Source organism: Zea mays, chromosome 8 (genome assembly GCF_902167145.1).
Source record: "Zea mays cultivar B73 chromosome 8, Zm-B73-REFERENCE-NAM-5.0, whole genome shotgun sequence".
NCBI lineage: Eukaryota > Viridiplantae > Streptophyta > Magnoliopsida > Poales > Poaceae > Zea > Zea mays.
This window is the reverse complement of record NC_050103.1, coordinates 18,502,060-18,526,506: the sequence shown is the minus strand read 5'-3', so window position 1 is coordinate 18,526,506 and position 24,447 is coordinate 18,502,060. Positions and strand designations below refer to the sequence as shown.

The 24,447-nt window shown below is 46.1% G+C and overlaps 3 protein-coding genes across 3 annotated transcripts; 2 read left to right on the top strand and 1 right to left on the bottom strand.

Moving 5' to 3' along the window:
- The first annotated feature begins 758 nt into the window (after positions 1 to 758).
- LOC103634872 (putative pentatricopeptide repeat-containing protein At3g15930) lies at positions 759 to 3,228 on the top strand. Its single transcript, XM_008657454.4, has 2 exons — positions 759 to 2,597; positions 2,673 to 3,228. Exons 1-2 carry the CDS (start codon positions 968 to 970, stop codon positions 2,915 to 2,917), a joined length of 1,875 nt encoding a protein of 624 aa, XP_008655676.3. The 5' UTR covers positions 759 to 967; the 3' UTR covers positions 2,918 to 3,228.
- A 537-nt stretch (positions 3,229 to 3,765) lies between these two features.
- Positions 3,766 to 5,278, top strand: LOC103636790 (protein ALP1-like). Its single transcript, XM_008659111.2, has 2 exons — positions 3,766 to 4,090; positions 4,165 to 5,278. The coding sequence occupies exons 1-2, from the start codon at positions 3,852 to 3,854 to the stop codon at positions 5,195 to 5,197; spliced, it is 1,272 nt and encodes a 423-aa protein (XP_008657333.2). The 5' UTR covers positions 3,766 to 3,851; the 3' UTR covers positions 5,198 to 5,278.
- A 214-nt stretch (positions 5,279 to 5,492) lies between these two features.
- Positions 5,493 to 9,451, bottom strand: LOC103636789 (uncharacterized). The gene is made up of 3 exons (XM_008659109.3): positions 9,005 to 9,451; positions 6,258 to 7,002; positions 5,493 to 6,176 (listed from the first exon to the last, which is right to left on the bottom strand). Exons 1-3 carry the CDS (start codon positions 9,373 to 9,375, stop codon positions 5,817 to 5,819), a joined length of 1,476 nt encoding a protein of 491 aa, XP_008657331.2. The 5' UTR covers positions 9,376 to 9,451; the 3' UTR covers positions 5,493 to 5,816.
- Between the last annotated feature and the right edge of the window lie 14,996 nt (positions 9,452 to 24,447).

The following is a 24,447-nucleotide window of genomic DNA, read 5'->3' as shown; positions in this document are numbered from 1 at the left end:
ACAAGAGTGTAGAGAGGAACTGATTCTTTTGTTACTATATGGTGTTGCTCTCCAAAGGTTACATGATATGGGGATCTTCTCTCTATTTATAGACAAAACTAGGGTTTCAGGCATATGGGCCACATGGGCCTTCCTGGCCCAAGAAAGGTTTCTTAACACTACGGACCCAAAATTGGAGAGGGAGCGACGGACAAAACTCGACTGTTCAGGAGCCTGTGGTCCTGTTCGGCGGAGTGCGGAGAGGCGCTGGCCCTGTCCCTGTCCCTGACGTTCGGCGGAGTGCGGAGAGGCGCTGGCCTACGCTGGGACCCACGAAAGAGTGCGAACGCGCCGAATGCGGGGAGGAGTCCAAAAGGCTTCACGTTTTAATAACTTAGATGTTTAAATAGCAGATAATAAATCTAGACATATATATGAAACTTATACATCAAGTATTGTATAAATTTATTAAAAATAATTTGGGACAGATGGAGTAGGTAGTTTGTAGAGTAAACTAAAGTGGTTTAATCATGGTAAATATGTATTTTAGATCAAGTTTCGATTATATCTCCAATAATATGGCCAGTACAGATCTACCGTTCGTGCAAAGTAATTGCTCATCCAGTATGTAAGATTGATAGGGGTAGATGTGACTCACGTGAGATTTTGTTTGGATAATCTAGCATTCAGCACAATCTATATGTGTTGAGCTGAATTGGATATAAACACATGTAAATTAGGGTGAATAATATACTAACAAAACGAGGCAAAACGGCTATCGCCTCGTGAGTCATGTCCCCGACGCGGAGCCAGGGGCGTGTCACTTGTCCTCGTGCTCGTTTGACCCACCCGTTCTCCCGCTTCCTCCGTGTTCCTTGTCCCGTCGCCCGGCGCCTCCCCACCGGCCAACGCTCACCCCCGAGGCCCCCCCGCCGGCCTCCCGCCTCGCGGTGAACCCATCAGTCACCCCTTGGTCGCTCACTCGTGTATGCCGCTGGGGCCGCCCCACGCCCGCCGCTTGCTCGAGGGAATTCCGCGCCGGTGTCTGGTCGCGGCGCGCGAGGATGCGGTCGCCGGGTACGCGCGTATGCTGGCGCGCGGGGCCATGCCCGACGCCTACACGTTCCCGCCCCTGCTCAAGGCGGTGGCGCGCGGCTCCTCCGCGGCGCCGGTGCGCGCCGTCCACGCGCACGTGGTCAAGTTCGGGATGGGCCGCAACGCCCACGTGGCGACCTCTCTGGTCACCGCGTACGCGGCCGGGGGTGACGGCGCGGCGGCGCGGGCGCTGTTGAGCGAGCGCGAGCGCGACACGCCCGTCGTGTGGAACGCGCTGATCTCCGGCCACAACAGGTGCAGGCGGTTCGGGGAGGCGTGCTGCTCGTTCGTGGACATGGCCAGGGCCGGCGCCGCGCCCACGCCGGTCACCTACGTCTCGGTGCTGTCTGCTTGTGGGAAGGGGACAGGAGACGTGCTGCTCGGGATGCAGGTGCACGGTCGTGTCGTGGGGAGTGGGGTTCTGCCGGACCTCAGGGTGGAGAACGCGCTGGTTGATATGTACGCTGAGTGTGCTGACATGGAATCGGCTTGGAAATTGTTCGACGGCATGCAGGTGAGGAGTGTGGTGTCCTGGACGTCTTTGCTTTCTGGCCTCACGAGGTTGGGCCGGGTTGATGAAGCGAGAGACCTGTTTGGCCGTATGCCCGAGAGAGATACGGTCTCATGGACTGCGATGATTGATGGTTATGTGCAGGCTGCCCGGTTCAGGGAGGCATTGGAGATGTTCCGTGAGATGCAGTGTAGCAATGTGAGTGCAGATGAGTTCACCATGGTGAGCGTGATCACAGCCTGTGCGCAGCTAGGTGCTTTGGAGATGGGAGAATGGGTGAGGGTTTACATGAGCAGGCAAGGGATTAAGATGGATGCTTTCGTGGGTAATGCACTCATAGACATGTATTCCAAGTGTGGAAGTATTGAGCGCGCATTGGATGTTTTCAAAGACATGCACCACAGAGATAAGTTTACTTGGACTGCTATCATACTTGGTCTCGCAGTGAATGGTTATGGGGAAGAGGCTATTGAAATGTTCCACAGAATGATCGGGGTTTCAGAAACTCCAGATGAGGTGACATTCATTGGTGTTCTCACAGCCTGCACTCACGCTGGCTTGGTTGACAAAGGACGGGAGTTCTTTCTCAGCATGAGAGAGACCTATAATATTGCCCCAAATGTGGTGCATTATGGATGCATAATTGATCTTTTTGGCAGAGCTGGGAAAATTACCGAAGCTTTGGACGCAATAGATCAAATGCCAATGACACCCAACTCCACTATTTGGGGGACCCTGCTGGCAGCTTGTAGGGTTCATGGCAATTCAGAGATAGGTGAATTGGTAACCGAGCGCCTCCTTCAGATGGATCCAGAGAACAGCACGGTGTACACCCTTCTGTCAAATATTTATGCAAAGTGTAACAGATGGGAAGATGTTCGGCGACTTAGGCACACAATAATGGAGAAAGGAATAAAGAAAGAACCTGGTTGCAGTCTGATCGAAATGAATGGTATTATTCATGAATTTGTAGCTGGTGACCAGTCTCATCCTATGAGCAAAGAAATCTACTGTAAGTTGGAGAGTATAATCAATGATTTAAATAATGTTGGGTATTTTCCTGACGTAACCGAGGTCTTTGTTGAAGTCGCAGAAGAAGAAAAGCAGAAAGTTCTTTTCTGGCACAGCGAGAAGCTGGCGATTGCTTTTGCATTACTTAGTTCAGAACCTAATACTGTGATAAGAATTGTGAAAAACTTGAGGATGTGTTTAGACTGCCATAACGCAATAAAATTGATTTCAAGGTTGTATGGAAGGGAGGTTGTTGTGAGGGACAGAACACGCTTCCATCATTTTAGACATGGATTCTGCTCTTGTAAAGACTATTGGTAACTCCTTATGCATCAGATACATTTACGGATCCGAAAAAAAAACAGGAATGAAAAAATTCCTAGGAAAAAGTGGCGGCAACGGAAACAGTTGAGGCATTTTCCTGGCCGTATTTACGGATCCTATATTTGTACGGGGAAAATCTTGTCGGTATTCCCATTTTTTATAAGAAATTAAGCTAATCCAAGCATCGAAGCCCACCAACCATACCCATTCTCAGGCATCATGCAAACGATCTGGACTTTTGTGAACTGTAGACTGTTGTATTTATGGTGATGGACAGCATTGTTGTATAAACTGCCAGGCAAGGTGCCTTCAGACTATCCGCAGCCGTTCCCCCTATATTTTTCCCCCTAAATCTTACTATGCAGCCACGTCAGCAAGATTCCCTCCCCTAAATTTACTCGTTCCGCAAACGTTCCCCCTAAATATTCCCCTACATATCCCTCTACTCATTAAATATACATTTCCCTACAACTAACATAACTAACTTGTTTTTTCATTTTTATTTCTTTTTTCAACACGTTGTCATTACTACATGAAACTTGGTTCACAAATTTTTTTAAATTATTACTCTTAATTAAGACATACTTAGTACATAATAAAATATTACAATATTTAATTGTAATCCATCTTACAAAATAGAGAGGTACAATAAATGAACCTCACCGGTATTCGGAATTGTTCCATTCATTTGTGCATGAACTTCTCTGAACCACACTTACTTTCGAAGACAAACCTTTCAGTCGTACGCTGCAAGGCACGACTATCTTACGATGCAAGACACCATTGCCTTTCATACGAAGCCACGGATGGCTTTCAACGGAAGCCATCTTCCCTCCCCCCCAACCTTTCCTCTCCCCTATATATATTCAATGAACCTCTACCATATTCTTCACCCATAGTACTCAGTGAATCAAGTTATCGAAAGTTCGTTATGTCTCCTAGCCATACGGAAGATGAGTTTGCTTCGAGTGATTCGAGTGATAGTGAGGATGAAACTCTTTTGCTTGTCAACCTACTAACCCTAAACATTGCGGCGCAGCACCTTCACCGCCGACGGTCCGGTCTACCCCGCCGTGTCATTCACAGAGATCATTTCGCTGGAGAAAACCTCATCCAACATCACTACTTCGCCGCTAACCCAGTGTATCCACCGCATGTGTTTCGTAGAAGGTGCGCACTTCATACATTAGTCTTATGTCATCATTTGTTCAAGTTTTGACAATTACGCAATACCATTTATATAGGTTCCGCATGAGTAGGCCTTTGTTTCTCCGCATTCTGCAAGGTCTTCAACAACACGATATTTACTTTACACAAAGAGTTGACGCAACTGGTATGCCCGGACTAGGACCATTACAAAAAGTATGTGCGGCCATGCGGATACTTGCTTATGGCTTACCTTCAGATGCGGTAGACGAGTATATTCAAATTGGGGAATCAACGGCTAGGGAATGCCTTCATCATTTTTGTCGCGCAATCATTGATTGTTTTAGTGCTTGGTATTTACGCACTCCAACTCAAGATGACATTAATCGCATCATGCATAATAGTGAGTCGCGGGGTTTTCCTGGCATGTTGGGATCCATCGATTGCATGCACTGGGAGTGGAGGAACTGTCCAACGGCATGGCGAGGTCAATTTTGTGGTAGAAATGGTAGGGCATCCATGATACTTGAAGCTGTTGCAACGTATGATCTATGGATTTGGCATGCATTTTTTGGCATGCCTGGGACAAACAATGACGTGAACGTGCTCCACCGTTCCCCCGTCTTTGACCCAATCACTACTGGTCGAATGCCCCCTGTCAATTACACAGTTAATGGTAATGCGTACAACTTCGGTTATTACCTCGCTGATGGTATTTACCCAAACTGGCCTACTTTTGTGAAAGCAATCCGACACCCATACGAGGAAAAGAAAGTCTACTTCACTCAGATGCAGGAAAGTTGCCGAAAGGATATTGAGCGTGCTTTTGGAGTACTTCAAGCCCGGTGGGCGGTGCTCCGTGGACCAGCTTATGGTTGGGATCGTAATCGTTTGACAGAGATAATGACGGCTTGCATCATCATGCATAACATGATCGTTGAAGACGAAGGCCCATTTGCTGCAAACATTGATTTCGGAGACAACTCTTCAAGGATTGAATCATCTCAAATAATAGCGGAAGGACGTGCCGAATGGGTTATTAACCACTTCGATCTACGTCGCCAAGATAGATCGTGCTCCCTTCAAAATGATCTTGTCGAGCACTTATGGAGTCGCCGTGGAATTTTGTAATACTAGAGTGTCGTAGTAGCTGAGTTCGTACTTACTATCACTACTTGTTATGTGTTCTCGTCTAAGTTTGTATTCGAATAAATAAGCTACGTTTCGCAAATTTGCCAAACAGCCTTGTACATTTTAGTTCACATACTAAGTTTTATTGTACCACACACAACGGAACATAAGAAATCATGTTTTCTTGAACAATTTATAACATACCATTCGATTGTCAATAATATTGTTCAAACATTTATGACATCCAAGCTCATTATTGTCTAATACAACAGCAAACAACTTAAGATACAGTGGTTCGACCAAACAAATACGGTTCCGCATATTACAAATTCGTAAACGAAGTAACCTAAAATTGTCTCAACAAGTGTGAATAGCACAGGCGCACAGCGTACACAACCTTTCATCATTGCTCAAAAGTAAATATGAACTGCTGCAATTTTTTTTCTGTTCCTTCATGACAACCCAAACTTCAGGATCTACATCTTCTTCGTTTGTCGACAACAGCATCTGCAAACGTTGTTCTGCCGATTTGAGTTCTTCTAGTTTGAGTTCCCTTTGTCTTATGCTTAACTTTTGGGCTTCCAAGTCCAATCTCTTCTTTTGTATCTCCCTATCTTCTTCAGTGGTCTTTTCTTTTTTCCCCCTTTTCAATGGACCTCTGTATTTGTTTCTCAGTAATTTCTTGTAATCGGCTTAAGTACTCCGGGGACGAAGATGAACCAGCTTTCTTTCTCTCAGCTTTACTGAAATCACGGCCACGGGGCCTTTTTCCTGAGAGTCCAGCGGATCCACTGTCAGTCTCCGGTGTTTGCACTGATGGACACCCCGACGAAGGTATTGATCTTGCATGTAATCCTCTAAAAGAGTGTCCTTGACATATGCTCTCCCATTTGGGTTCCCCCTTCAGTTGATGCCAGCAGTGCATATAATGAAATGGTTTGCCCTCCTCATGAGCGAACAATGTGGCTGCCTTCGATGTCTGCAAAGTTCGAATTCATTGTACAATTAGTTGCAGCAGAGACATATGTAGTTGATATAATCATCGTTTCATTAGTCGTACCTTATCGTCATCACTTAGACCACTTTGTTTCTCTCGTAGAACTCTCGCGTAGTATCCAGAGAATTTACTGACATCAGCCCTTATCTTGTCCCATCGGCTACTGAGTGCTCTGTTAAGTCGACAAGGAAATTCCCCCCTTTGTTCATTGTACCTTTTTTCAATTCTGGCCCAGAGACCCTCCCTCCTTTGCCCAGTATTCACAATGGGGTCACTACTTATTTGCAACCAAGTAGTACAAAGGAGTCTGTCTTCTGGGGCTGTAAAGTTTTGTTCCTTAGATTTCTTTTGTTTTTGAACTGGAGGTGCATTTTTCTCAGGACTATTGATGTCCTGAACACTGTGTTCAGCATCTGACTCCAAGTTTACAGGCATTTGTGGTATAGTATTAGAACCCTGCAACGGTGTACTTGATAGTGAAGGTGGATATGAATCCGTGTATGGACTCATTCCCACCGAGCCAAGAGGGTTCCTCACAAAATTCATGTAGTGATTCCAATATAGTGCAGATTGGGAAGCAGGGATCATGGTTGATTGGGAACTAGTGTTCCCTGCCTGAATTGGCGCCGACATTGTAGTTGGACCTTGACCAGGACTAGGAAAATTAATGTTTCCCATCATGTTGCAATCGACTGGATTCTGCTGCATGTAACCTGTTGGCCATAAGGGTGGTGGTGGAGGAAATTGCTGGGCATTTGACGGATTCGACATCGCCTGCGACGATGTCGCATTGCTGGCAGGGTCCATGCTAGGATATGTGGAGATGGCACACATTTAGTCTTTTGAAACACATTGTAGCCAATCGACAAATCGAGGTACGTTAAACTTAAGACAAAGCATATAAAGACACTCAAATAATAGAACCATAATTTCATCAACTTATTAAGGACTAGCATCAGAACATTTAAGAGTCATCACAGTTCGCAGACGACAACGTTCTGGACATCATACTAACTTAAGCGGACGAGGTAGCATGGAGAATTAGACATACATGACACGACTAGTTCGACAACATGACAACTACGAGAACCCGAGTAGTGGGTTGTTCAAAAGCAAATCCTGCTTGTACATCTCGAGTACAGTCAACTAATAAATATTCCAATAGCTATTACGAGTTGACCTATCTGAGTCGCTGAAGTACCACTCGTCACTCACATCCGGGCAGTAGAACTCCTCTTCGTCGACAGATGGTTCAGTAACTGTTGGAGGGGTCGAAGGAGATGTCGGTTGAACACTTATGTCATCCCCCTCGTACTTAGCAATTTCAGGAAAAGCTTGGACTTTTGCCTCTAAGGCATCTTGGTGAAGCAAATCAAGTTTTTCTTTCATGGCAAAGAGGGTTCTAGCTAATATCTCTTCGTCATGCATGTGGTCTAATGCATGATCTACTAATCCACGAAGGGATTTTGTGGCATCCTCGGCACAGTCGACAAGTACTTTAACCAAAGACTTCATGGTGTCTTCTTTCGAGGATGCCATTCGTAACTGTGCTGCAAAGAATAATAAATGAACAAACACTACGATTTCCTTATGAACCAAACAGGCGGAACGAATTCAGAACATGCCAACATATTTATCAATGATGTTGCATGCAACAAGTAAAGATTTCAATTGTACTAGTCATATTCAACCATGGAACATAACATAATTATATTAGTATAAGACTGGAATTGTTATGACAGGTAAGGCCAACTTATGGGAATTAGGAATACCATAAATCTGACAAGTTCGATATATTGTTGTTTCATGTGCTCATGGACTAGAAATAGAAGCAATGCACTCATTGTCCAGCACTAACAGATGTTTGATGTCAGTCTTGTATAAAACAGTTAAGGAAATAAATAACAAACAATGCACTCCATGTAAGAAACAAACAATGCTTTAATGCGAGGGTTGAACAAAACATTGTAGGATACAAAAAACAAGGTATGTACTCCATGCAAGCACAAACATAATGAACATAATAAATAACTGTCTGCTCAAATCATATCTTGCAAAAGAAAACTTAATGTTAATGGGAAGATATGCACAATACTACAACACAATTAATTTAGGGTTATACACAATACTACAACAGAAATAAAGAAGTTGTTGTATGAATATAGAAACCTACTATATGAAGGTGGACAATTGTTTAGTTTCGTCCACTCGTATACAAGGGTGACAAACAAATTGGGGGGTAGTACAGCAACACAATGAGGGTTCCCATAGACCTCACACTATGAATGAACTTGAGGCATACTAAGTTCAGAAGTAATGCCCCCTCTGATTATGTCAATGAGAGTTTTAGAACGCATAATAAACAATGAACATTACACTGAGTTGGTTGAATTAACACATTGTTGGGCACCCAACTATTATCACTCTACTACATTTTATAAAATGACCTGTTGTTGTGGACAGTGGTCATCCTAAATTAATTGGAGACGACTAGAGTTGAAGCCAGTATGCAAGCAACTTCGTAGTTTAGGGATTACAAATTTATGGCAGGTGAAAAACCTGACGCCCGAATTGTAAGCACAACCAAAATTAGTTGGACCAAGTTTGAAATACATTAACCGGGTCAGTACCTTAGAAGTGTGAAACCCTAATAGACAGACCAGATCCGCGGAAATGAGTGAACTGGGGATTCATCGGTTGTTTGCGGATGAAATATCTTACGGTTCAAAGGATAACTGGATTGCCGTATTAAAAAGATGTTGAAAGATGTGCGGAAGAGTAACATAATCATTACGGGTCCAAGGGCGTACCTCAAGATCCGAAGATTTGGGCGGTAATAAGACGATTCGAACTGCTGGATTGGGGATCCGATGCTGTAGTCGATGGTCGGACGGTGAAAGCAACCAAGCAGTGGCGACGAACCTGGAGGGAGCCGGATTTGCGCCCTCTTCGTCTTCGGTCTTGAACGGAGCACCTTGCTGACCACCTCGGCTTCGTCGTCCACAGCTCCGACGCGGACCGGCTCCCTAGCGCGCCCGAATCGCCGTCGCCTCGTCGCGAATCGCCGAAACGCAGTCGCCTCGAACAGGAGAGAAGACGACCGCGAAGCTTCCGGTCCGTGCCGCGGGCGGATTCTTCCGCGCGAAGAAGTGGAGGGGGAGTGCACAGTGACGCCCTGCATCTGGCGTGAGAGAGAAGAGGGCGGCGGCGAGGGGAGGCGGATAGCGGCGACCGCTGCGGCGGTAAGGGGTGAACAGTACCCCCTATAGCGTGCACAGTGATAGGGGAGGGGGTGCGAAGGGGGGAGCGCTGCAGATAGTCTCAGGAGTCCCCAGGAGGCTTTCCTCTCCACTTCCCTGGAGTCAAGTTCACACTTCACAGGGACACTAGACCATATCAAGGTTAATAAGTCACTTGTTTATTATTTCGAGATGAAATTTTATTGGTCATTGAAGCGCAAACTTTCATAGAGATTTCCTGCATGACACAATTCTGAATGCCTTCCATTTTGTCTACTGTCAGGATTTGTTTTCCATCCCTCCAGGGTATGTATTTGCAGCCATTGTGCCTGCTTTGATGGTTGCAGGACTTTACTTCTTTGATCATAGCGTGTCTTCACAGTTGGCACAACAAAAGGAGTATAATTTGAAGAAGCCTTCTGCCTACCACTATGACATTTTAGTCCTTGGATTCGTGGTACGTCACATATAAGCCTCTGTCATACAAATTGTTTATTTAGAGTGCCCATTTGGTTGTAAGTTTAACCTCAGTTTCTTGGGATCTCAATTACGTTCGTCAGACCAAGTATGACAATCTATTTCTTTTCCGGTATGTACTATAGAAATGATACATGCTCTGTCACGGCCCTTAGCGCTTTTACAGTAATTTTCCATTAATTCTCCTTACTTTTCGTCCAGTACCTAGCTACTGCCTAAATGCTGTCCGCGTTATTCTTTATGGAAAAAAAAATACAGGTAAAATAGCGCTAATGCTAAACATGTGGTCTTCCGGACTGATTCTGTTGGCAGGGAGCTGAAGAACTTTAAGGATGCTGTTCTGCAAGAAGGCGACGCAGAAGGGGAAATTGGCTAGAGAAGTTGACCCTCGCAAACACATAGAAGCCCACTTGCCTGTTCGCGTGAACGAACAGAGATTGAGCGATCTTCGGCATCACATGGACACCCGTAGCCGGGATCCTGTTCCCAGCGCCGTTCTTCCTTGTGGTTCTCATCTCCCAAGATTCTTCGACCCGGTCGCCATGAAAGAGCTCCATCGACGCAGCTGAGTACGAAGAGCTCGACGGGGTCCCCCCTTGTGCACAGACTGGTATACTACACATCCACCTCGTCTTGTATGCCTGACCCGTTTGTTAATAGGAATCTGGTTTTCCTCGCACAGGAAGACGACGGCTGCGTTCCGCGCCACGGCCAGTCGCTCACATGGATCCATGGAGTGGAGGCCAACGGTGGCAGAAGTTAAAGCGATGGCCGGGCCATTCCTTCTGAGCGTCGCCGCGTGCGATATGAGAGTGTGTAGTTCGGGGGCAGTGCCGGCTCATCACGGGACACGGGATCCAGCCAACTTGTCCTTCTGCCGGCTACCACCCTCGCTTTGGTGTCTCAGTTGTCACAAGCATTGGATACCGAGTGTTGAACCCTAAATTGAGCAGGCGGACGGTCCGGCCCTGAGGCCGGACGGTCCACGGTCCGGACAGTCCGCGCCTGTGGGCCGGACGGTCCGCGCATGCGCAGAGCAGTTTAGGGTTCCGAGTTTTGTGCTATGTTTGTTGGCTAGATTTGCGGAATTAGCTCGGAATCCAGTCGTGTAAAGGGTCCAGCCCCCCTCCTCTATAAAAAGAGAGGTCTACGACCGATTTATCATCAACAATCGAATCAATACAACTTTTATTCGCATTTTATCCTAGGAGTAGTTCTAGTTTAGCCCTAGTTTAGCCTTCCAATCCCTAAATTCTCCGCCTCTACTCGACTCTACGTCGATTAGAGGAGTCTAGGTCGGTCTACCCGAGCCTAGACACCACCTAGGATCTCTCCTCCCCGACGGGGTCCCTCCCGGGAGCGAGATCCAGGCGCCGCCGGCAATCTTCCGTCGCCCCTGCGCACGCGCGGACCGTCCGGCCCTAGGGCGCGGACCGTCCGGCCGTCAGGCAGGGAAACCGAGCTCCTGCACCAGGTCGCGGACCGTCCGGCCCTGCGCCGCGGATCGTCCGCGCCTGACCAGAGAGCACCGCCGCCTCGCGCCAGGTCGCGGACCGTCCGGCCCTGGGCCGCGGACCGTCCGCGCCTGACCAGAGAGCACCGCCGCTGGTTCTCTTGAGTAATTGGCGCCTCCAAAAAGGTGTCAACATACTTTTTGGCGACTCCGCTGGGGAAGAAGTTGCAGATCTACAAAATCAGGCTTATATGGCCGATTCTAAAGATCTCAACAGTGCTTCTCCAAACAGCGACACAAGGCTGACTAATTTATCGGCCGCAGAGCATGAAAACTTAGAAGATGACATGAAGAAGATGGATGAGGAGATCCAACGACAACAAGATCAGATGCTCAAGGTGGCAAAAAAGTGGTACCTCTCGCACTTCAAGGTAGATCGCCACCAGAAGGTCGTAAAGGAGAGGAAAATAGACGCTGATTACATGTCATCCGTGCTGCAACAGCTCCCCACGATAGGTGATGCCAGGTCAGTCGATGATATTCCATCTATTAAAATTTCTTTTGATAATCGGATTAAAAGTATCACAGAGGATATAGAAAGGATGGCGCATGCATTAGGAAAAACTCACATGCCTAGTTTTTTATCACATAAATTAGGCGCCAAAACAATTGCGCCAAACACATCGGCAACAAATGGGTTTACCCAGCCATATTCTGGTATGCCGATGGACTCATATCCAGGACGACAATCACCACCATCTTCGCTAAATGGTGAGTCAACTCTGAGCACGGCCGGACCGTCCATACACAATCGCGGACCGTCCGGCCCTCCGTCAGACCGTCCGACACCCTACGCCGGACAGTCCAGAGTTACACAGAGCCCACCACAAGGGTCACAGGTGTTGCCTGACGTGGCCGGACAGTCCGAGGATAGTACCGGACCGTCCGATCCACCCGCGGACCGTCCGACTGTGCAGGTCGGACCGTCCGGGGCACTAGAAGTCACCTGTGATCCGCCTAGTGCGGAAGGCCGACATAAATATAATCGGCCACCCAAGCCCCAAGAACTAAAAAAGTCACATGTCCCTGAGCTTGTTTGGCCCACTAAGGCCAAACCTTCTGTTCGCTCTTACCCGCACTCGAAACAAAAGGAAAATGTTAAGTTCACATTTAATATTACTAAATGTGATAAAATATTTGATGAGTTGCTTAAACATGGTAATATTAAATTGTCACATGTAATTCCTCCGGTTGAACAATTAAAAGGGCGTGTTTATTGCAAATGGCATGGCTCCTTTCTCCATAACACCAATGATTGTGCCGTCTTCCATCGGCAAATACAATCGGCTATAAACGAAGGCCGGTTGAGGTTTCAAAAAGAGGTGAAAATTGACAGGCCACCTGTTCCTGTCACCACATTAGAGCCAATGAGCAAAAAGGCCATAATTCGGCCTTGTGCGGCCGATAAAAGTAAAAATAAAAATATCGTCATTGGTGATCCTCGCACACCAAATATGTCACGCAGAATGGTTACTCTGAAGGCTCCGGACAAAAGAAAGACCGGAGGCACCGGGGGGCAAGCACGATCGGACACCCGATCACGGTCGCCTGTCATGCGTACGCCGGACGATCCGGGTACTAAGGCCGAACAGTCCGAGACAGGCGCGGACAGTCCGGCTATGATGGCCGGACGGTCCGCAGATGGTCAGAAGCAGCAACCTCAGACCATCGGACCACAACGTTCCAACACAAGTGTTAGGAAACAAAACACTACTAAGACGTCTGGACGACTCAGTAGAGTCGGCCCTACTTTTGGTCAGTTGCTTGCCAAATATATGAAGAAGGCCGTTCCACACAACCGGCCAATAAAACAAACGAAGTCAATAGGGCGATCTGTGCGAAAGCAAAAGCCGACTAAACGGACCCAAAGGGTAGCACAACCAATATCGCCTTATCATCCTCCTCCAGGGATAGCATGGTGCGTCCCATTCTATCCATCGCCGATGTGTTGTCCTACTCATGTGTGGGGTGGTACGACGATGAATTTGTATTACTGGCCCAATCCGTTTGCTTATTTGGGCTGGGGGGCACCACAAGTTTTTGCCTATTGACAGGTTGATCAGATAGACATGGCTGAAGAGGATGCGATCCGAAACGGTCTCTGTGCATTAAAGTCCCATCAAGTATTTATATTATCTGATCGCAAGAGCCGATGACTTGCATCGAGCTGAGTCCTTACTTCGGAAAAAAACCTCATGAGGTCAATTGTTTCCGAAGTTTTCGCTAATGCTTTTGGTTCACCATGCTCCACCAAAAGGCAGGGGGCATATGTTGGACACCAAAATGAGCGGACGGTCCGGCCCATGGGCCCGGACGGTCCGCGTGTCCCGAGATTAGATTAACTCGGATGTTTATCCTTATCTCGTGCGTGGTTATCCATCTAATCACGTGGGAGTTTGTTGGCTATCTCTTAGGAAAAGGTCCAGACCTCCTCCCCTATAAATATAAAGGGGTACGGCCGATTGAGAACCCCCCGAACACATTCCAATCGAACCAATTACCTTACTTACTTTTCCTGCCCTAGGAGTAGATGTAGCATAGTTCTAGTTGTAGCCTTCCGCATATCCACCTCCACCCCTAGTCGACTCTACGTCGTCTAGATCCGTCTTGGGTGGCCTGCCGATCCTAAGACGACCCTAGGATCTCACCCCTCCCGGGGGGCAAGATCTAGTTGTCCATCCAAGACCTCTTCCTCGATTTGATCTCTTAATTCCTAGGCGACTCCACGTCGTCTGGGGACGCCCCGGGTGACCTGTCGACCCGGAGCACCTTAAGATCTTTTCCCCTAGGGGACGAGATCTAGATTCCAGCAAGGAGGAGGAAGACGACCCTGTCACCAGGTCGCGGACCGTCCGGCCCAGAGCTGCGGACCGTCCGATGTGACGCAGGGAAGACACCGCTCCTGCGCCCAGGTCGCGGACCGTCCGGCCCAAGGCCGCGGACCGTCCGCTGTAAAGCCCAAAATCTGTATAAGAGAAAAATAATAAAATAAATAAATAAATTTATATGTTAGTGTTTTGGTAATTAAGGAACCGTTGGAGATTATTTGGTTTTCTTTTCATTATGCATATTCAATTAATGGAATTAAGGTATTCAAATAACAAATAAATAAATACGAAAATATGCATTTCATGCTGAAGTTCTTGTATTTTTGCACTGGCATTCAAACTTGTGAGACAAGTTAAGTTAAAAAAATTATAATTGGAATTAAGGAATGAAAAAAAACCAGAAGGGAAGGAAAAGAATATATATATAATATATATATAAATGCATCATCTCAAACAAATTGAAATTTAAAAACCTAAATTTGAAATGATAAAAGAAATCCAAATCTGAATAAATAAAAAGGAAAACTCAACCAGACTACCTAGGCCGAATTCCCCCTAGACCGGCCCATTTTATCCTTTCCGCGGCCCACTTCATCTGCGCCGTGCCAGCCCTACACACGCGGGGACACCGACGTGTGGGTCCCGCTCGCCAGCCTCTCGTGCCATACTTGCGTTCAATGACTGGTGGGACACCCTCGTCAGCTCTATCCCCTCTACCGGTCTTCGTCGTGCATGCCGCGCCGCCGCAACAGATGCCGCCGGAATCCCCGCGTGTCGGACTCGCCCGCAACCGGATCGCTCGCGCAACCCCTCGGCCTGGATTTCCGGTTCGTTGCAACGGCGCCCGGACTCCGCGTCCATGCCCAGGTCTCGGCCACAATCTCAAGCTCAACACACCCCGCAGATTCCGCGCGGGGGAGGCCGAGTCCGTCGCGCGATGGCTGCCGTGATCCACGCATTGCCTCGGGTTATTTATACTGCGTTGTTGCGCCCTGTTCATCCCTAACCAAGCCTAGCATCATCACCGTAGGAGGTGGAGAGAGAGAGAACCAGTGAGAGAAAGGAAGCTGTCGCCATGGGACTGTGTCCCTATTGCCGTTCGGTGCGCAAGCTCGGCCTTGGGAGCATTGCCGTGATCTCCGCGACTCGGATATGGCGGCATCTGACCCAGAGAGACACTGGTGGTCGGCGGATTGCTCGCCGTCGTCACGCCCGTTAGAAAAACCGCGCCTCACCGTGGGCTGAGATCTCCACTGCACCATAACCGGTGAGAAATACTCCTCTAGGTTCGCCTTGACCTCCTTTACGCGTAGCGTTCATCTAATCTAAGTTTGGACATCGGAATCGTCTCTCGGCTCGCTCTGGCCATGGCGCCGCCACGGTGGAGCTGGGGCGCCGTCGCGTCGGTCCGGCTCGGGGAAGACGATTGGTGCCTACCGTCGGATCCCAGCCAATGGTCACGATTAGAATTATGGTACTGGTTGGGCTCGGGCGTGCAGGACCGTCTGATTTGTGCCAAGCGCGTGGGATTCGATCTGCTATTTTAAATCCGGGTCGTCGATCGCTCGTTGGGCGGCTCAGATTCCATAACGGTTCGGTTTGGATAGCTTCTAATCTGTGCCGCTGAAACCCGATCCAATGGCCGGAATTTAACCATACCCCTTCGCCGTGCACTTCTTTCAAAAGAGACCCTATGCTTTGGTTTAATCAACCCGCCGTCCACTGATGGCGTAAGATTATTACGGTTAGGTCCATATGTTTACGAAATAGACCCTGAGAACTTAAGAAATAATATCTGCAATACATATGGTTTAGAAAATAATAAAAGAAAATATTGAAATTGATAAAGTGATTCCCAAACCTTAGAAAAATCATAAATTACATGTTTTAACTCCGATTTGATCCATTCGAATTGCGTTAGCTTCATAAAAATACTCTCTACACAGTAGCAACATCATTTGTACCATATTCCATATAATTATAATTAGGAAGGCGTTCAATCTTTATTCAGTAGATTAACTCTACTAACCTAGGATTAATCTCTTTATAAATATAATATGAGTAAAAGGTAATCCCTAATCAAGTTATGATCTAGGCTAAAGTTGGATTAATTATTTAGAATATATTTTGTCATGAACTATATATTAATCAATTTATAATATAGTAGATCTTCGGAAATTCATAACTCGGTAACCGTAGCTCCGAATTTAGTGGTTCTTGATCCCACGATCTCGTAGCGACATGTAGATTATTATTACGCAGTTTATTCTTATGTTTGGTGAAATGTTAATTTTGCCTATACCGTGTTTGTTTGTATTGCTACGACTAGCGAGAGGTTACGAGCCATCCGAAGAGCAAGTTGGTACCTGGAATCTCAAGTCCCAGGCAAGTTGTGCCCTTGATCACTTCTTTTTACCTACTCATGTTCTGATTAATCATAATGATCTGCATAGGTTAATTTTGATGGGACCCAATAGGTTACCCTAGTTTGTCTATCTTTATACCTTGTTTACCACTGAACTTTTTGGGTAGTACTTGCTAGTGCTTTATGTGGTTTTGGGTATGAAGATACATTATTCATGATCACACTTTTATTATCTGTTTATTATCACTGTTCATGATAAGATCATTATGTTAATTGGAACATGGAGAACCACCTGGGAAAACAGTGCTACCACAAGGGTTTAATGGGACGCCCTTGGCTGATTAATTAGGAAAGCTAGTGGAAGACTACCTTACCTGAAAGGGGCAAGGGCAGTAGGGGAGTGGTCAGTGTAGGGAGGCCCTCGGGAGGATTTTGCTGCGATGGCGGTCCTGCAAGGGATTCCTGCATCGGAGCTTCCTATAAACTGTAGCGGGTTTTCTGAAGCTAGTGGAACTTTGTAAAGGCCTCGTAGTGTTACCCTGCCTCGCCTCCTCGGTAGAGGTGTATGGGAAGTCGCGATCCCTTGGCAGATGGGTAACATGACTTGTGGGTAAAGATGCGCCACCTCTGCAGAGTGTAAAACTGGTATACTAGCCGTGCTCATGGTCATGAGCGGCTCGGACACTCACATGATTAAATTATGGAACTTAAATTTAATTTGTCATATGCATTGCATCGCAGGTGATGTTGTTACTTCTGTTCTACTATTTAATTGGGTTGGTATTTACTTATACTTAGTAATGGCTAATAAAATTTTGACCAACTTTAAAAGCAATGCTCAGCTTCAGCCATCCTCTTTGGTAAGCCTTACACTTCACATGAACTCCCACCTTTGGCGAGTTCATTCACATTATTCCCCACAACTTGTTGAGCGATGAACGTATGTGAGCTCACTCTTGCTGTCTCACACCCCCCCACAGGTCAAGAACAGGTACCGCAGGATGAGGCGCATGGAGGATGCTGTGATGAGTTCGTGAGAGGTCTAGGCCGTCGTCTCCCAGTCAACTTTGGGTTGCTGGATCGTTTCCTCATATGATGTAATTATTTAATTATTTTGTACAGAACTCCTGTTATATAGTAAAGATGTGACATTCGATCCTGTGCCACTATGCATCATATGTGTGAGACTTGGTCCCAGCACACCTGGTGTTTATGTTCGTGCCCGGGTTTTGGACCCCTAAAATCCGGGTGTGACAGAAGTGGTATCAGAGGAATGTTGACTGTAGGACGAAACCTAGATAGAACTGGACAACTTTTATTTACTTACCTTTGCTACCCTAATTCTTTTCTAAACTTTTCTTAATCTTTTCTCATCTATTTCCGCTATACTCTGATCATTCTTACCTTTTCCTTCTAAAGACAAATGTGGATTTCACACTTTGAAATCCTGTGCCTAAAAGTGACTTTAGGAATAGGAGACCTACTCTTAGGAACAAAAACAAAACTATTTTTATAGGTATTTGTATGCTTGAATGTTTGTTCTTATGATACTTGTCTGATTTGGATCTTTGATTGAGTGTGATGAGTTGTGGAGTAATGTTCACAATTACGTCTGCATATACATATAGGAAAAAAATGCTTATCAAAATAACTAGATCATCTCTCATTAAAATATCTAGCCTAACCATATACATCTTATCTTAAAAGACTCTCCCTTATCTTATCGGATTCTCCCTTATCTTAAAGATTCTTTCTTATCTTAATAAACCTATCTTATCTTGAAAAGATTTTATCTTATCCTAATAAGATCTAACTGACCTCAAAAGATTCTACCTTATCCTTGTGGATTCATCTTGCCCTAATAAACATATTTATCCCACACTAGTGTAACAACCATGATTTAATCTAAATTAATTAGATCTTATTTAAACTAAACTAGTCATATCAATATATTCTAGATCTTATTTAGTTTAATCTCGTTATACCAATCTAATCTAGATCATATCTAATCTAATGTGGGTTACTTAAACATGTTAGTTAATAGTGGTGAAAAAGATTAGACCCTACCCCTATAACACATATTTACCCTAAATTGGTGCCCTAGACCAACTTGGCCATACACAAACAACCTAAGTATTCTTGATAGGTTGCTTAATCTTTCTATTTCAAAACGAGATTCTAACCTATCCAACATGTTCATGATGGTCGTCCATTCCAACCCAACATCAAACCAGAATACCAGATTTCAACCTACCCCACATATAGCCTGCCCTACCCACAGCTGTTTTAACCAAGACACCAAGGCAAAGAAGATCAACCTCATCAAGGAAAGGATAAGCATCAACTCAAGTCTTCAAAGATCAAGTTGAATCACCAGCGGAATCAAGGTCCACAGTTCTGGATGAAGTTTTTCCTTATTATACCCTTGCCACAACCCCTACTTGCCATAATCGTACCTCATCTGACCTAATAGATGGCTAGACATACAATATCCATGCATTTCAAATTGTCTACTAACTGTTATGTAAAAACTTGAACAAAACTTTGATTTCCAAAACCCAAATGAGAAACTAAAATTCTAGACCAAACTTATTGTATCCCTTTTCTTACAAATCTCGAGGACGAGATTTCTGTTAAGGGGGTAGGATTTGTAAAGCCCAAAATCTGTATAAGAGAAAAATAATAAAATAAATAAATAAATTTATATGTTAGTGTTTTGGTAATTAAGGAACCGTTGGAGATTATTTGGTTTTCTTTTCATTATGCATATTCAATTAATGGAATTAAGGTATTCAAATAACAAATAAATAAATACGAAAATATGCATTTCATGCTGAAGTTCTTGTATTTTTGCACTGGCATTCAAACTTGTGAGACAAGTTAAGTTAAAAAAATTATAATTGGAATTAAGGAATGAAAAAAAAACCAGAAGGGAAGAAAAAGAATATATATATATAATATATATAAATGCATCATCTCAAACAAATTGAAATTTAAAAACCTAAATTTGAAATGATAAAAGAAATCCAAATCTGAATAAATAAAAAGGAAAACTCAACCAGACTACCTAGGCCGAATTCCCCCTAGACCGGCCCATTTTATCCTTTCCGCGGCCCACTTCATCTGCGCCGTGCCAGCCCTACACACGCGGGGACACCGACGTGTGGGTCCCGCTCGCCAGCCTCTCGTGCCATACTTGCGTTCAATGACTGGTGGGACACCCTCGTCAGCTCTATCCCCTCTACCGGTCTTCGTCGTGCATGCCGCGCCGCCGCAACAGATGCCGCCGGAATCCCCGCGTGTCGGACTCGCCCGCAACCGGATCGCTCGCGCAACCCCTCGGCCTGGATTTCCGGTTCGTTGCAACGGCGCCCGGACTCCGCGTCCATGCCCAGGTCTCGGCCACAATCTCAAGCTCAACACACCCCGCAGATTCCACGCGGGGGAGGCCGAGTCCGTCGCGCGATGGCTGCCGTGATCCACGCATTGCCTCGGGTTATTTATACTGCGTTGTTGCGCCCTGTTCATCCCTAACCAAGCCTAGCATCATCACCGTAGGAGGTGGAGAGAGAGAGAACCAGTGAGAGAAAGGAAGCTGTCGCCATGGGACTGTGTCCCTATTGCCGTTCGGTGCGCAAGCTCGGCCTTGGGAGCATTGCCGTGATCTCCGCGACTCGGATATGGCGGCATCTGACCCGAAGAGACACTGGTGGTCGGCGGATTGCTCGCCGTCGTCACGCCCGTTAGAAAAACCGCGCCTCACCGTGGGCTGAGATCTCCACTGCACCATAACCGGTGAGAAATACTCCTCTAGGTTCGCCTTGACCTCCTTTACGCGTAGCGTTCATCTAATCTAAGTTTGGACATCGGAATCGTCTCTCGGCTCGCTCTGGCCATGGCGCCGCCACGGTGGAGCTAGGGCGCCGTCGCGTCGGTCCGGCTCGGGGAAGACGATTGGTGCCTACCGTCGGATCCCAGCCAATGGTCACGATTAGAATTATGGTACTGGTTGGGCTCGGGCGTGCAGGACCGTCTGATTTGTGCCAAGCGCGTGGGATTCGATCTGCTATTTTAAATCCGGGTCGTCGATCGCTCGTTGGGCGGCTCAGATTCCATAACGGTTCGGTTTGGATAGCTTCTAATCTGTGCCGCTGAAACCCGATCCAATGGCCGGAATTTAACCATACCCCTTCGCCGTGCACTTCTTTCAAAAGAGACCCTATGCTTTGGTTTAATCAACCCGCCGTCCACTGATGGCGTAAGATTATTACGGTTAGGTCCATATGTTTACGAAATAGACCCTGAGAACTTAAGAAATAATATCTGCAATACATATGGTTTAGAAAATAATAAAAGAAAATATTGAAATTGATAAAGTGATTCCCAAACCTTAGAAAAATCATAAATTACATGTTTTAACTCCGATTTGATCCATTCGAATTGCGTTAGCTTCATAAAAATACTCTCTACACAGTAGCAACATCATTTTTACCATATTCCATATAATTATAATTAGGAAGGCGTTCAATCTTTATTCAGTAGATTAACTCTACTAACCTAGGATTAATCTCTTTATAAATATAATATGAGTAAAAGATAATCCCTAATCAAGTTATGATCTAGGCTAAAGTTGGATTAATTATTTAGAATATATTTTGTCATGAACTATATATTAATCAATTTATAATATAGTAGATCTTCGGAAATTCATAACTCGGTAACCGTAGCTCCGAATTTAGTGGTTCTTGATCCCACGATCTCGTAGCGACATGTAGATTATTATTACGCAGTTTATTCTTATGTTTGGTGAAATGTTAATTTTGCCTATACCGTGTTTGTTTGTATTGCTACGACTAGCGAGAGGTTACGAGCCATCCGAAGAGCAAGTTGGTACCTGGAATCTCAAGTCCCAGGCAAGTTGTGCCCTTGATCACTTCTTTTTACCTACTCATGTTCTGATTAATCATAATGATCTGCATAGGTTAATTTTGATGGGACCCAATAGGTTACCCTAGTTTGTCTATCTTTATACCTTGTTTACCACTGAACTTTTTGGGTAGTACTTGCTAGTGCTTTATGTGGTTTTGGGTATGAAGATACATTATTCATGATCACACTTTTATTATCTGTTTATTATCACTGTTCATGATAAGATCATTATGTTAATTGGAACATGGAGAACCACCCGGGAAAACAGTGCTACCACAAGGGTTTAATGGGACGCCCTTGGCTGATTAATTAGGAAAGCTAGTGGAAGACTACCTTACCTGAAAGGGGCAAGGGCAGTAGGGGAGTGGTCAGTGTAGGGAGGCCCTCGGGAGGATTTTGCTGCGATGGCGGTCCTGCAAGGGATTCCTGCATTGGAGCTTCCTATAAACTGTAGCGGGTTTTCTGAAGCTAGTGGAACTTTGTAAAGGCCTCGTAGTGTTACCCTGCCTCGCCTCCTCGGTAGAGGTGTATGGGAAGTCGCGATCCCTTGGCAGATGGGTAACATGACTTGTGGGTAAAGATGCGCCACCTCTGCAGAGTGTAAAACTGGTATACTAGCCGTGCTCACGGTCATGAGCGGCTCGGACACTCACATGATTAAATTATGGAACTTAAATTTAATTTGTCATATGCATTGCATCGCAGGTGATGTTGTTACTTCTGTTCTACTATTTAATTGGGTTGGTATTTACTTATACTTAGTAATGGCTAATAAAATTTTGACCAACTTTAAAAGCAATGCTCAGCTTCAGCCATCCTCTTTGGTAAGCCTTACACTTCACATGAACTCCCACCTTTGGCGAGTTCATTCACATTATTCCCCACAACTTGTTGAGCGATGAACATATGTGAGCTCACTCTTGCTGTCTCACACCCCCCCACAGGTCAAGAACAGGTACCGCAGGATGAGGCGCATGGAGGATGCTGTGATGAGTTCGTGAGAGGTCTAGGCCGTCGTCTCCCAGTCAACTTTGGGTTGCTGGATCGTTTCCTCATATGATGTAATTTTTTAATTATTTTGTACAGAACTCCTGTTATATAGTAAAGATGTGACATTCGATCCTGTGCCACTATGCATCATATGTGTGAGACTTGGTCCCAGCACACCTGGTGTTTATGTTCGCGCCCGGGTTTTGGACCCCTAAAATCCGGGTGTGACATCCGTGCCGTCGCAGAGGGCACTACCAGGCGATCCGGCGACCTGTCGCAGGCCGCCACTACTGTTCACCTTGCGGAGCCGAACCCAAGGTGCCAAGCACCGCTAAGCGGTTCATTATAGTGTTTGGTGACCAAAAAGGCACCAACATACTTTTAAAAAGTATGTTGACACCTTTTTGGAGGCGCCAATTACTCAAGAGAACCAGCGGCGGTGCTCTCTGGTCAGGCGCGGACGGTCCGCGGCCCAGGGCCGGACGGTCCGCGACCTGGCGCGAGGCGGCGGTGCTCTCTGGTCAGGCGCGGACGGTCCGCGGCGCAGGGCCGGACGGTCCGCGACCTGGTGTAGGAGCTCGGTTTCCCTGCCTGACGGCCGGACGGTCCGCGCCCTAGGGCCGGACGGTTCGCGCGTGCGCAGGGGCGGCGGAAGATTGCCGGCGGCGCCTGGATCTCGCTCCCGGGAGGGACCCCGTCGGGGAGGAGAGATCCTAGGTGGTGTCTAGGCTCGGGTAGACCGACCTAGACTCCTCTAATCGACGTAGAGTCGAGTAGAGGCGGAGAATTTGGGGATTGGAAGGCTAAACTAGGGCTAAACTAGAACTACTCCTAGGATAAAATGCGAATAAAAGTTGTATTGATTCGATTGTTGATGATAAATCGGCCGTAGACCTCTCTTTTTATAGAGGAGGGGGGCTGGACCCTTTACACGACTGGATTCCGAGCTAATTCCGCAAATCTAGCCAACAAACATAGCACAAAACTCGGAACCCTAAACTGCTCTACGCATGCGCGGACCGTCCGGCCCACAGGCGCGGACTGTCCGGACCGCGGACCGTCCGGCCTCAGGGCCGGACCGTCCGCCTGCTCAATTTGGGGTTCAACATATGCCCCTCTGCCTTTTGGTGGAGCTGAGCAAACCAAAAGCAACTAACTCGATGTGATTACATCGGTTCTCTTAGGCATCTTGCCACATACTAGGATGGTACTGTTTGAGGAAACGCCCATTCAAAGCCTTAGGCAAGTCCTTGCCTTGTAATGTTTGTAGTAAATAGGCGTTGCCAGACATCACCTGTTTTACTTTATAAGGACCTTCCCAGCTTGGTGACCATTTCCCGAACTTCCGGTCTTTATTCCTTAGAGGCAGAATGGTCTTCCACACCAGGTCTCCTACTTGAAATGATTTTGCTTTGACCTTCTTGTTGTAGGCTCTGGCTACCATGATCTTGTCCTTTTCTATTGCTCCCAAAGCTATCATCCTCTTGTCGGTCACCTCATCAATATTATCAATCATTGAATCATAATAATCAGTAGTAGTTAGATCATTTTGTCTGGCGAACCTGACAGCATTCAAACTTATTTCCACAGGCAACACTGCTTCCTGCCCATAGACAAGCTCAAAAGGAGATACTTTAGTAGCCCTATGTTTAGATATCCTATGAGCCCATAAAGCTTCAGACAAAATCTTATGCCAATGTTTAGGATTATCATATATTTTCTTTTTTATCAGGTTAATCAATGTCCTATTGCTAGACTCGGCCTGACCATTGGCTTGAGCATAATATGGAGATGAATTAAGCAGCCTAATTTTGTATAATTCAGCAAATTCACGTACCTCCTTTGACATAAAAGAAGTACCTTGATCTGTAGTTAAGGTCTGGGGAATGCCGAATCTATGAATAATATGCTC

Excerpts from the sequence above, each read along its gene's own strand:
- LOC103634872 (XM_008657454.4), top strand. The coding sequence starts at position 968 with ATGCCGCTGGGGCCGCCCCACGCCCGCCGCTTGCTCGAGGGAATTCCG. Across the intron at positions 2,598-2,672 it reads TATGAGCAAAGAAATCTACT|TCGCAGAAGAAGAAAAGCAG; the intron begins GTAAGTTGGAGA and ends TCTTTGTTGAAG.
- LOC103636790 (XM_008659111.2), top strand. The coding sequence starts at position 3,852 with ATGTCTCCTAGCCATACGGAAGATGAGTTTGCTTCGAGTGATTCGAGT. Across the intron at positions 4,091-4,164 it reads CCGCATGTGTTTCGTAGAAG|GTTCCGCATGAGTAGGCCTT; the intron begins GTGCGCACTTCA and ends CCATTTATATAG.
- LOC103636789 (XM_008659109.3), bottom strand. The coding sequence starts at position 9,375 with ATGCAGGGCGTCACTGTGCACTCCCCCTCCACTTCTTCGCGCGGAAGA. Across the intron at positions 7,003-9,004 it reads CCAAATCTTCGGATCTTGAG|CATGGACCCTGCCAGCAATG; the intron begins GTACGCCCTTGG and ends CACATATCCTAG. Across the intron at positions 6,177-6,257 it reads GTCTAAGTGATGACGATAAG|ACATCGAAGGCAGCCACATT; the intron begins GTACGACTAATG and ends CGAACTTTGCAG.